The sequence below is a fragment of the Mastigoproctus giganteus genome, chromosome 3 (assembly GCF_048544385.1).
Source record: "Mastigoproctus giganteus isolate SK-2022 chromosome 3, ASM4854438v1, whole genome shotgun sequence".
Taxonomy (NCBI): Eukaryota; Metazoa; Arthropoda; class Arachnida; order Uropygi; family Thelyphonidae; genus Mastigoproctus; species Mastigoproctus giganteus.
The window spans coordinates 233,099,486-233,113,704 of record NC_143577.1 but is presented as its reverse complement, the minus strand read 5'-3'; the positions used below and the strand labels follow the sequence as shown (position 1 = coordinate 233,113,704).

The 14,219-nt window shown below is 33.4% G+C and overlaps 1 protein-coding gene across 1 annotated transcript in view; it reads left to right on the top strand.

The window, feature by feature from the left end:
* mei-41 (ATR serine/threonine kinase meiotic 41) overlaps positions 1-14,219 on the top strand; it is a 245,650-nt gene that overhangs the window by 228,041 nt on the left and 3,390 nt on the right. The window contains exons 42-45 of the mRNA XM_090370340.1: positions 4,827-4,980; positions 5,420-5,485; positions 5,695-5,780; positions 13,066-13,168. Of these exons, the coding sequence (XP_090226466.1) occupies positions 4,827-4,980; positions 5,420-5,485; positions 5,695-5,780; positions 13,066-13,168 (409 nt within the window). The remainder of the gene's footprint in view (positions 1-4,826; positions 4,981-5,419; positions 5,486-5,694; positions 5,781-13,065; positions 13,169-14,219) is intronic.

The following is a 14,219-nucleotide window of genomic DNA, read 5'->3' as shown; positions in this document are numbered from 1 at the left end:
ATGATCTTACTGTTTGCACAAAGTTCATTTCTTTTCTCATGCTGTAATTAATTTATAATATGGAGAAGTTTTCCTGAAAAGTTAAAAGAGTTTGACTTGCATTCCTTGCATATGTGGGCCAGACAGTGAATTGCTACTAGCCACATTTACAGATGCTGTTGTGCTGCTAATGCAGCCATAAAACAGTGATAGTCTGTTTTTACTGATACTGTAGATGCCTGACACTGTTTGGGCTCACCATCGTTCAGTTAGTCACTTTATAGTTAATATCATTTCTTTCAAGGTGAAGCAGATATATATATTACAGTATAGTGAGTTGACGACTGATTAATGCAAGAATTACACATGTTGGTAATTTTATGCAGATCCATATTCTCTGTGTTCAACTTTGTTAAGAAAGCAACACTGAAATTCACATTTGTATGCTGAACAACCTTGTATCTTCAGTAAGCTAACTACCTTCAAAGAGTATAAAAATTTGTAAATAAAATCCTCAAAAAAAAAAAAAAAAAAAAACCCACAAAACTTAATGCAAGCCAAACATAAATTCATTTTAAAATATATAGAAGCTGAATTTCATCTGATAGTGTCCCCTCATGTCAGGAACAAAAAAACTTTGGTGAATGAAAGGACGTGTCATTTCAGTAACTGTTAAATCTTACTGTTGGCCAATTTGAAAGGCTGTGAAGCTATGCCATGACAACTTCATCTATGAAATGCCTGCTGGGAAGCCAAAAGAAGGAAAGCTTTGAAACAAACCAATATATGCTCTAGGATGGTGCCTTTTTGATGAAGAGTTAACTCTGAAATTTTTAAGAAAAATATCTCATCAGAATGAACTTCAATAAAAGTCCAATAGTCTGGCATCTGCTGGATCTGGAAACCTGGCTATAGACAGCCATTGTGTTACTTGGTTCCCTTCCTCATCTCACATGAATGCCAATGTGTAGATTGGAGATTTTATCTCAGAGCTATAAAAATTCATATCACATTTGACATTTCAAGTAGACAGTGTTTCTGCAATTAATTATGGCATAGGGAAGTTTGTCAGATTATAGGATTGTCTGTTGATCATCATGCTAGTAACTAACGTTGATATGGCAATTTTTTTTCCATGTCTTTTTTTACTAGAGAAAAAATAAATACAGTTGTACCGTGCTACAGTGTGGTTCACTACAGCACTCTGTATTTTTGATACCCTCCCCCAGAGTTGTATTCTATTCCCCTGGAATAGTGCTATTCATTCCAAATGCCTTGGAAGGAGTTACCTATTAGGTGGTGTGTGTGTGTGTGTGCGTGCGTCGTGCCTGAGAGGCCTGTTAAAAAAAAAAAAAAAAGAAAGAAAAATTAATGCTTTTCAGTTCAATTGTCTAAACAACTGCAATTAACAGTATTTGCCTTCAAAGGGGTGTTCTTTGATTTAGATCAACTTTTAACCAGTGCTGTAATTAATGAGAAAATGACTGAATTGTTGGCCAAACTTGGAATGCTGCAAAACATTTGTAATTTATGATAAGGAGAAATTTTGAAAACTGTTTATTACCCAAAAGTTATTTTCATGTCCATGGATAATTTACATTTCTGTGCTAATTTTTGTAGCTGTTTCTGCTGCCACAAGTTTCCTGTGTCTACAGCTGTTAAGTGCTATGATAATTCAGTGATATACATGAAAAATATATTGAAGTGGTCATAGCACCATTTCTTGCTTATTACAAAAATAGATGAGGCTGCTGGACTAGATGCTTTTTCAGGAGCCACTAAATGCAACTTTATTTATTAATTTAAAATTGTTTTTTTTTTTTTTACTTTTGATTTAAAATTATTCAAAAAGTATTTATTTGTAATTCCCTGATTAATTTGTTGCATTTGTTCTTTACTTGGCCCTTGTAATTGCCTGAAATACCATAGTCGACTTCTTCCATCATTGTGTTATATCAATAAAAAACATTCAAATTTTTCTGCCATTGTTGTAGTATTGATATAAGCTTGCAGATTTCTACATAGTTTTGTAGCAGTATAGTCAGTATTAGAAGAGGCTTATAAACTACAATTTATAGAAATACATACATGTTTTAATAATAATAAACTTCTTTATTGCTGCAAAGTACGGTACGTGTACTAGGAACAATAATTCTCATCACGGCGACATGGCCAGGAGTTTTACATTATATATATAATTAAATTGGTAAAAATTACAGTTACATGGGGAAATTATGAGTTACACAAAATTAAACATGTAAAAATTAAATTATAATAATAGGAAAATATAAAGAGGAACTGAATGTCGTAACCCAGTTTGGAGGACTTTATCCCAGTTCCACAGATGCAATCCACTCGAGGAGCATGTGAAGGTATTTGTAGTCGGTAGCCATTTTCTGTAGGTTGACTCCAAGACGGAGCAGTGCCTGAATTTTGGGGAGTGCCTGGGCAGATAGGAACTGACTACACAGTTTCAACAACTTAACTTTATAATATAGTACATAACGTATGACGTTAATATTCATAGAGCTTTTTGTATGGGTGATTTAGCATAAATAAAGTATCACGTAACTAGTAGTATATAGTTCCACTACTATGCACTAGTATAACTAGTGCATAGTAGTGGAATTGTAGGTTTTTAATTGTGGTAAACAAGTAGCTCTAATCATGTAGGTTGGCATGTATTTTTTTTTTCTTTTAGCTAATAAACTTGTTTGTTACTTTGAATTTAATTGTTTAATTTTTAATTATGGCAAATAGGTAGTTTGCAAGTTCTAATCGCATAGATTCGCATTAGTTAGATAAATTTATTATTTATTATAGCTATTTTAGAACTTACAAACATAACAGTATAGCATAATACATATAACTTACACTTGATAGGAAATACAAAATACATATACTGTAAGCTCGATATTGCAATATATATGTATATATATTTAATAATGTAAACTTCATAGCATAACTGGTGAATAGTGTTATTACTGCATTAGGTATATAAGTTTAGTGTGGTATTTTTAATTATATTGAATCTGAATAGAAATCATGCCTCAGACTAGAGCAGCAAACTAAAGGGCTCAGGTAGTGGGAGTGCTGTGGCTTGGGTAGAACTGAGGAGGGCGGTTGTCCTCTGAATCATGGCCTTATGAAATGCACTGCTTGTTTGATGTTTGTGGAGCAATCTGGAACAGAACATGATATTGCCATGATATATCTGATATATCTTTATGTGTGTGTGTGTGCTCAATGTAAAGAGTGTGAGGATATTACCTGCCACTCAGCATTGTTATGAACCTTTATGAGAGCTTGAAGAACAGGATGGGTGCCCTTGAAGGATTTAAATTGGAGGGTCCATCAAGCTCTCAGCTGCCGACATCAATGCCAGATCTTGCACTTGATTATCGGGCAACACAGTGGCAATCCTCAAGGCAGAATGTGCTGGTTCCACAGGAGGTAGTTATTGTTGGTGACTCTGTTGTCAGAGAAATGGAAAATATATTGTGCAAAAAGGATAGGTGGAATAGGACTGGAATATATCTTCCAGAGACAAAAGTTTATGATTTTGTACAACAGATGTCATCTTTTAAAGGCACAAAAGGTGATATTGTTGTACACAATTGCACTAATGACATGAAGAGTAGGTGATCTGCGGACTTACTTAACAAGTACAGGGCAGCGTTGAAAAAAGTCGAGAGCTAGAGTTACATTGGAAAGTGTCTGCAATTCTGCCCAGACATGATAGGAGGGAGTACATGATGAGAGCCTTGTCAATCATTTTGCTCTGAAAAGGTTGAATGATTTGAAAATCAGCAATATCACAAGCTGTTATTATAAATACAATATATATATATAAGATTCAATAATTTTAAGGTAAGATTTCTTGCATTTTATTGAACATATACTATATTTAAGTTTTATCATATAATTTTTGTATTTAAAGTTTATATTGAAAGCTTTAAATGCTCCTGTTACAAATAATATTGTTATACAGAGTTAGAGTGCCTTAAAATTAGCAAAAAAAACTGGTAATGCCAGCCAGTTAAATTTATTTACAGTATAATCTATGGATAAATCTCCACTGCTCAATGTGGTTCCACTTAGTACTCTGTTTTACAGTCTCAATTAAGAGCTCTGGGGAGGGGGGGGGGATGCCTGTAAATAAATATTCCAAGATTGTAAATTCATGACATTATCATACAATATCTTATGGAGCTTTCTTCTGTGTATATTGTAACTTGAGTGGCTCTGCAATTTATTATCTCCTGTTTTTTTTTTCTGATTTGTATTACTTTCCTACACCAGTAATAATTCATTTATCATATATAATTTAGTATATAGGATAAAAGTTAATTCCATAAAGAATCCCATAAAGAAATCGAAATGCTTTTATTTTCACAAAGTTTAATTAAGTAACTGTCCAGTTACATCCTAGCATGAGTTTTGCATCAGCAGAGTTTTCCAATGGAACCAAAGTACCTACACATTTTCTAAGAACTTGGCCATGCATTCATAGCTGGGGGGAAAAAAAGATGGAAAAAAAATTGGGTTAGTCTTTACAATCTGGTGCCCTTTCCAATTGATGATTGCAAGTAGCAGTGATTGACATGCCTAGCCTGCTATGGTTAGCCTTAGGGTATTTACCCCCCCCCCCTTGTTGTTTTAAAATCGGGAACTTGTCTTCTGATTTTAAAACAGTGGTGGGGGGGATAAACACCCTAAGACTAACCATAGCGGGCTAGGCATATCAATCACTGCTACTTGCAACTATAAATTGAAAGAGGTATAAGATTGTAAAGACTAACCAAAAATTGAGCTAGAGAATCTTATGATTTTATTTTGCCTTTTAGGTACATGGCTAGACTTGCTTATGCTCGCACTACAGCAGTAATAAGTATGGTGGGCTATATTTTAGGACTGGGAGACAGGCATGGAGAAAACATCCTGTTTGATTCCAGCAATGGTGACACAGTACATGTTGATTTCAACTGTCTCTTCAATAAGGTAATTCATTTTCTATTAAGTAATTATTAGGAAAACAAAATGATTCATTTATCATATATATCATTTACTTTGATGGATTTTCATTCTCCATTTGCTGATAAGCTGCTAACCTGCACTCCTGGTGTGGTGGGGAAAGAAGCAGAATTGACAAGATATTTATGATTTTTAAATACATATTACATTATCACTCTTACATAAGAATAGTATTTTAATGGTTATTATATTGTTATGCAGTATTAGTTATTTGTGTTAATAAAGTGGGTTTTGTTTTTAACTGTGATTCAGATTCTTGTAAATTTACATTCATATCATTAAAAACCAAATCCTTAAATTTGTAATATCTTGCCACTTAGCCCTATATGTTTTACAGTTATTGTGTGATTAGCATCATATGTCTAAAAATTATATAAAAATATATTTAAAACTTTTTTTTTCCCAGGGAGAAACTTTTGATTGGCCAGAACGTGTTCCTTTCCGTCTTACTCATAATATGGTAGAAGCAATGGTAAAAGTTATATTCACTAAAGTTATTTGATTTTCTTTTTTAACGGAATCACCAAAATAGAATATCACTTGTATATAAATAAACAAATTATACTTTTGATTTGCTTTTCTAACACTTCTGAAAAGATGTGTTCATTTTAAAAAGCCTGTATATTTTTTCTACAATAAAAATATTTGTAATTTACTAAATTTAAAACTTTAACAATGTAGGGTCCTTTGGGATGTGAAGGTATATTTCGTAAAGCCTGTGAAGTAACTCTGAGAGTTACAAGAAGCCAAACAGATGCTTTGATGAGGTAATACTGTTTTTGTTTCAATTATGTTTTCCATAGTATATCTAAGAATGTTAAAACATCTATATTTTAACCTAGGGATATTTCAATTTAATAAACTTTCACTCATGTAAAATTTTAATAAATTTGAAAAACATTTTCACACTTCTAGCATATAAAAGATTTATTTTTGTGATAATAGCAACTTTATTTAACTTAATATATGGAAGATAAACTGAACAGTGAACTACTAGATGGGGAGTGACTTGTAACAATATAGTTTCATTTGAAGTGTAATTAAGTTTAAATAGTTTTGTTTAAACTTAATTTAGTAATTTTTTCTAAGGAACATAATTAATAAATTGGGAACCAATCCTCAGACTATCTTTGAAAGGAACTAAAAGTGTGATTGTTAACAGCAGCTTCCATATGTGTAGAAAAATTTTTTAACCTGATTATACATGGGGGTTGTTACTAGCATATATTTTATTTGAAAATTTAGATTTATACCATTATGATCAGACATATTTAGAAAAGAGGATGCCATTTCCCAATAATAAAACAGCCAATTTCAATTATCAATTTAGCAAATGATACAAGAAAGTAATTATCAGTCAAAAAAAAAAATCACAACTTCCCACATCACTTATCCAATATCTAATAATTTGACTAGTTCTTGTTTAAATTTATTCAAACTACCCACTTACACATTACTAGATAAAAGTTCATTCACATAATCAGCTACCTGCTGGTTGAAAGTAATTTTGTTCCAGTCACTAATCTCATTACAGTTCTGTGCATCCGTTCCAACAAATCCTTATCCTTGCTAAAATTAGACTTCCGGATATGTAGGCAGTACTCAAGATGTGGCCTAACCATTACTTTATACACTGGGATAATCATCTCCATATTCCTACTGAAAAATTCCTGTATATCATTGACAAAACTCGCTCCATGAGGCAGCTTGTCTGCACTGTTCAGAGAACTTCATGTCTACCTACACAGTTACCCAGATATCTTTTTTGTTTTCCACTACCCCAAGTGTGGTACTGCGTAATTGATATGTTATTCTGGGATTACTGCTATCCATAAGCAATACCTTGCATTTGTCAATGGTAAGCTTCAATTTGCCACTTCTCGGCCCATCCTGCTTTTTTCAAGATCTTATAGCAGTAGCATACCCTGATTACTATCATTAACCACCCTATCAACTTGGCTATTATGAACGACTCCACTAATAACATTTTGGAGCAAATGGATGGGTGAAATATGTAGTTTTTTTTTTTGTTTTTGGCTGAAGCTCTATAAGCTTGCTTTCTTGCATCATATGCCTCTAATAATGTTAATGCCAACGTTAGTCCAAGAAGAGCAGTACTTATTTATAACCACTCTCTGTATTTCCTCACTAAATCATCTCTTTATCCATTGCAGTGACTTACCCCTGATAATAAACACTGCTTATACAGCAGTTTTTTTATGTGCAACAATATCAAAAGCTTTTCTAAAATCTAAGTGTATAATGCTAAAATTATTATTTTTTTTGCTCCAGTTCCTTTTTTAGTGTATCATAGTATCCAATCAGATAGGGACTTCCCCTGAATCCAAGGATGCTCTCATAATTATGTCTAAAGGTTTGCAGACCTCTTTTGTTGCATCTCTTAATATCATAATTGGATAAATTCCATCTGCTCAGTTGCCTTATTTACATTTAGCTTCAACAATTTCTCTTCCACTTCCTCTCAGTTATCACAAAATCATTTAGCTCCCTGTAATTTGATTCTCCAAAATTCCTCACATGTAAACAGATGCAAAATATCAACCTGAGCAGGATCATCAACAGTTATGCCATTCATATATAGCAGACCAATGTGATTCTTCCTTTCCTCCTAATGTGTACATAAGAAGTCTGCTACTTTTCTTTGCATTTTTGCCTCACAATCTGCCTTAGATAGTCTAACCAATTTTTTGATTTTATTACAGATTGCCTTATACCTACTCTAGGTTTCTGTATCTCCTTATAATTTATAAGAATGCATTTAGGTTTAAACCTTGAAAAGTTTCTCTTAGTACAAAAAGTCTGATAGCTTCTTTGCTTGAATGCTTCACATTTAGATTTTGCTGTTGGTAACATTATCAATTGTTCCCACTAAATAGATTTTAAAAACTGTCTGAGACCATTGTATGAAAGCAAAAAGCCCTTTCCTTTTTGCACTTGACAATAGTTGCATAATTATGTAAATCCCACATCAATATACTGTGATCATTGCCATCTAGTGGGTGCTTTATCTGAAGATTCTTAACACATGGAGAATCACTGCTGATAATCAGCAGTGATTTTCACTTGCTTGGGGTAGAGAAGCAATAAGAGAAAACAACTCTAGCATGCTGGTTTAGAAAACGCTCATCCATTAAATTCAGATAAATCTTGCTAATGGGTGAGTGACCAATAGTTAGAATTTCAGTCAGTATCTGGAAAGTTAGAATTCCCTCTTGTAAGACATTCTGATTTACTGGCCCACTCTGTTTATATGTATAGTTGTCTGTTATGCTCATTATTATTTAACACACTCCTCTTTTTTGTTTTCTGATTGGCACACTAAACTGACTCAGCATTGCACTGGTCATATTTGTCAGCATGATGCATGGCCTTAAATTCTGTGTGATTCTTAATTCAGTGCATAACCCCTCTACTGCCCTGTGTCCCTTTCTGTACACATTGTACTCCACATACTGGCACTCCCCGGCTTACGTAATACTCAACTTACAGAAATTCAACTTTACGTAAGTTTTTGCCGGCCGGTGCAAACTTAAAAAAATTGTGGAAATGTATTTTGCATCACATAGAAATAAATGGGGGTATTGTGAAAATATCATAATGTGAATCCAATAACATTGCTTTTTTTTTTAATTGAACTTTTCACTATAAAACTAAACTATTTATCTCTCCAAAAGATCATTTTTATAATGGAAATTGCACTACACTTTCCTCGTTATCATATGTTCCGTTATAAAAATCAATTTTGAATGCCTTTGCGATATTTTTCTAAAACACATTTCTGGAGGTCACTGCCATAAAACAATTTGCACTTTCTGGTTTATTGGACTTTTCTGTTAGCCAAATCTATTATAAACAGGTAGTAATCTCAATCTTATTGCATTTGCGATAATACTGATAACTGGAATTCTGTGGGTTTTTACGTTATGGTATTATGGTGAAATGAGTTCCCCTTCATGGAAATCTTCAATCATATAAAAAACATAAATAAACTTTCAGAATCTTCTCTTCATTCCTATTTACTTATTACAATGGTGAATGGAAAGGGACCAACAGAAAATGCAAGTGCTGGCAGTGCTAGGAAACAAAACACAATTGATTTAGAAATGAAGATGATTAATTAAGAAGTATGAAGCAGGACAAAGTTTGTCATCTGTTGCATGGAATTAGGTCCCGCTGCTTCAATAGTGAATAGTATTTTAAGGAACAGTGTGCATTAAAAGGAACAGTGTGCATTAAAGAATCAACACATTTAAGATCAACAGTGATCACAAAACAGCATTCAGTGCTGTATCGAAGATGGAAAAGCTATTAATAATATGGATGGAAAATCAGATTCAGAAGCTTGAGCCCAATGGCCATTCAAGCAAAAGCAAGAAGTATTTATGTTCATGGCCAAGTTTGTGGCAAGCAAAGGGTGGTTTAATAGATTCAAACATTGTGTCGTGCTGGTTTCCAAAACATTAAAGTATGCAATGAAATCGGCAGTGCCAATTCTGCAGCTGCAGAAAAATTTTGTGATGTGTTGAAAAAAAACTCCTTCTAAATCTCCACTGCCCTCAACCTCTGCAGCGCCGTGCTTATCAGCTGGAGAGTTAATTCTGAAATGACGTTCAAAAGGTAAAACTTGCTGACGTTATGCCTGTCTCCTCTCTCTTGTAATTTTATAATTTTGAAATTTTTGTAATTTTGTACACTTTTGTAATTTTTCCTGCACATGAGATAAAAAAAATTGAATAAATAATTCTATTTATTCAATATTCAACGAACATTGAATGAATAAATATTCAATGAACATGTAATGTTTGTTGAATATTTCTTTTTTGCTTCAATCAAATTCAGTGTACATAGTTGCGAATGCTACATAAGCATTTAAGGAAATTCTGACTTATGTAAAATTCGACTTACGTAGAGTTCCGTGGAACGCATCCCCTTACGAAGTTGGGAGTGGCTGTATTCAAATTCTCTTATGTCTGAGTGGCACCATGTCTCCGATATAATGTGTTTGTCTAACGCCGATATCAGTCTAATTTCAGTAACAGGGGAAATCGTGGAGGCAATGATCAAGGGTGGAATTCAGGATCATTTAGATAAAAATGGAATTCTGAACGATATGCGTCATGGTTTTGTAAAGGGAAAATCATGTTTAACAAATCTGGTTATCTATTTTGACAGGGTCACTCATGAGCTGGATTTAGGGAATAATTTCAACATTGTTTATTTAGATTTCAGCAAAGCATTTGACTTAGTCCCACATGAGCAGTTACTTTATAAGCTGGAACAAGTTGGAACCACAGGGAAAATCCTTAGATGCATAGCAGGGTGTCTTCAGGGCAGGAGGCAGAGGGTTGTGATAAATGGTTATTCCTCAGATTGGGTTAATGTAAGAAGTGGGGTTCTGCAAGGATCACTCTTGGGACCACTCTTGTTTTTGATTTTCATAAATGACATCAATGAAGGGATAGAGGGTATGATGTCTAAATTTGCAGATGATATAAAAATTGGTAGAGTAGTTAATGATCACCACCAAGCAGATCTTCAGAGTGACCTAGATAGACTTCAGGGATGGTCAGTAAAATGGCAGCTATGCTTTAATCCAGCAAAGTGTAAGGTATTGCACCTGGGGAACAGTAATCCCAAAATAACTTATACACTTGGTGGAATTGAACTAAAGTCAGTAGTGGAAGAAAGGTACTTGAGAGTTACAATACAGTCGGACATGAAGTTCTCCAAGCATTGTAGACAGGTTGCAAGGGACGCCCATGGTGTCCTATCGATGATTTTTCATACAATTGCTAGTAGAAATAAAGATGTCATAATCCCATTGTTAGACCATACTTGGAATATTGTGTTCAAGTATGAAGACCGCACCTAAAGAAAGCCATCGAGCTTCTTGAAAGGGTCCAAAGACAGGTAACTCTCCTGATATGATCGGCCAAATAGCATCCATATAAGGAAAGACTTGGAATATGTGGGTTGCACCGCTTAGAAACTGGGCACATTAGAGGAGACATGATTGAGGTGTTTAAGGCTCTGAGAGGCATATGTAAAATGAATGATGATGAAATTTTTACAGTTATAAATGATTCTAGAACTAGGGGCCATAAATTCAAGTTACGGGAGGAGATGTGTAGACTGAATTGCAGGAAGTTTTATTTTAGCTAGCGAGTTATAAATTACAGGAATAAGTTACATACATGGGTGGTAGTGGCTGACAGTTTGGGGAAATTCAAAAGTCAGCTGGATAGTCAACTGTGGGAGGAGGAAAACACATCGGTTGTCTGTTTCCTTTTTGTTTATTATTTATTTTATTTTATTTAATTTTTTATTAATATTATTTTATTCCTTTTTTTTTTTTTTTTTTTTTTTTCTTTGGCTGGTGCAGCATTAGCTTCCTTGCACCATATGGCCATTACTAATACTAATGTCCCTACAGTGCCTGCATTTTATCAGTAACCAATGCATCAAATTTGATTACTAAACTTCTAATATTAGTGTACATGCAAGTATGCGTGTCCCTTTTTTTACTCTTTTAACCCTGACAGGCGATATTTTCCTTTTGAAACTTTGTTATTGATCATAAAGAAGTTGGTGAAATGTGCAGTTTTCAAATGATTTCGCCATCAGCTAACAAGAAAAACCAGGTTGAACTTGAAGCAACGAGTCGTAATTTCATTAATGCTTGTAGCTTATGTTTCCTCAACTGAATTCTGTGGTTTTTGAATGAATGAAGAATGAAAAATTTCATCTACCAATAATAACAGCAAGTAACAGCATGTAGTAACAGCAAGCTACAGGCTTGATAAGGAGCTTGGCAAAGGCTCTCTCATGATAATGCTGTCTTGGAAAATAACAGCTACATGTATATTAAATGCTTCTTTTGCTGCGAGACTGCATAGTTATGCATTTCACTCCTATGAGACCACTTAGTAAAGCATTTGACTTCTCTGAGACTGCTTAGATAAGCATTTGATTTTTATGAAAGAGAGGGACATACAGGATTCAGAACATTTTTGGGATATGGAACATGCTGAAAGCTACCATTTGCTTTTTATCTTGTTTTTACCCAGTTTCACTTTTATTTTAATTGAACAGCTTTTACCAGTTTTATATTTTGTGTTAATATACATTTTATATTTTGATTTTTATTCTTTTATTCTGTATACTTAGTTGACTGGAGTCATTAAAGAATATTTTGATATCATTGATTCCCAACTCAGAGGGCCTCTTTCATTTAATATATCTTCATTGATTGAAAGTTTCACTTTATAAAGTATTCTTTGCAACAGTTTCTAATTCTCAGTGTTTTATGTGAGATAGTTAACATCTTTTCTTGTTACCAAATGTTTTTATACTGTTGAAGCAGCAGTAGTGGCAGTTGTTCAGGTAATCCCCTGTGACCTGGCAAAATGAGCCCCAGACCAAGGGCCAAAATATAAAATTTCATGAAACAGAATGCTCGATAATAAAATATCTTATTTTTAATAATGAAGCATGTACCTGACATTAACTATATATGACAAACCAGAAGGACATTCTGGTGCACTCTGGTTCATTTGAAGCACTCGGAAAAAGTGCTTCCTTCTTATTGATAAGTAAATAACAAATTAATAAAGTAACTGCTTCATATTAGCTGCACCAATATATGACTAACAAACAGATAAACTGGTAGAAGAGTCCTACTATATTCTAAGTCTGTTTAAATAGGTTTAGGATTGTTAGTTACACTCCAGTTAGTACTTTACTCCTGTCATCTTTAATTAATATTTATTTTGCCTGATTCGTTTTTAGAATGCTTTGTTATTAATGTATTGGGTACATTTAACAAAAATAAATTTATCTATGATTAACAGGTGAATTTATTTTTTGCCAATTTCAGGATTTTAGAATTTATTCTGTAGCTATTAGTATTCACTTTTAAACATCAGCCACAAAATAAGCAAATCAGTCAGTTGTTAGTTTTACATTTTTGTGAAAATTCGCTTCTCAGATAATTATTTTCATGAAGATAATTAATAAATATTTTTATTATAGTGTTTTAACACCATTTATTCATGATCCCTTGGTGGAGTGGAGTAAACCTTCAAAAGGTGCAAGATGTCACCCAGCAGAATCAGGAGAAATTATTAACGAAAAGGTTAGTTCTTGACACATTTTGAGCATGCTTGCTACTCTTAAAATTTTAAATTTTATAATAATTATATTTTATTGATACCTTCTATTTAATCCCTTCTTGTAAGATTGCATATATCACATGGGATGGATTGCAAAGTGAAAAAATACACTAACTCCACATTGTACTCATAAAATAAAACTTTATTCTGACAAAACTTGTACAGAATAACCCCATTTTGTTTAGAGTTTTGCAGCTCTCTTAATCAGAAGCAAAATTATGAAAAAGGTAAAGATAATAACAAATTATAATATGTAGGAAACTCACTGCAGTTTTCTCTTGGTAATACAAACAAAGACTGCCACAAGTGACTTCATGGCAGGCTGTTAGCCACTAGTCAAAGCCCTCTCTGTCAGAGTCTGCCATACATGAGTGAGATCTGCTGATGTGGGCTAAAACTTACAGTTTGCTTGGATTATTTTAACCGGTAGTTTTCAGAGTTCTCTCTGTCACTTACATTTGCAGTGCATAATTGACAGCAGCTGGAAGAACAATCCCTTCTTATGGATTTAGTCAGGATCTCACTAAAAGATGTGCATGGGTTTGAAATATCTCTCTGTGCACACTTCAGTTGGAATATAATTTCTGAGGCCATTCTGTGCAGAATTTACTCTATTTAAAATCACTTTGTATAATAAAATAAAATGACTTTGTTATTTATCACTTTCACTCATTTCTCTGAACCCTCAGAGAATCCTCTAAGAAATTAAATTCTTAAATCAATCAGACATCTTGTAAATTGGGTGGCAGTGAAGGATGACTCAACTTTATTAGTAAAGCTCTCGCTCTTCAGAAGGCAAACTTAATTTTTTTAAAATTTATTTTTATTTAGCTTGAAGTAATATGGTATAGTATATGGCCTATGACATTTAATATAGCAAATGTTTGTTATATATCATAAAATGAGATAAATTTTATGATAAATAAAATTGTAACCACATTCATTATTATATACACGTAGAATGTACCTCTTTATTCTGCAGTATGGCATATAACACAGATTATATTCAGCATT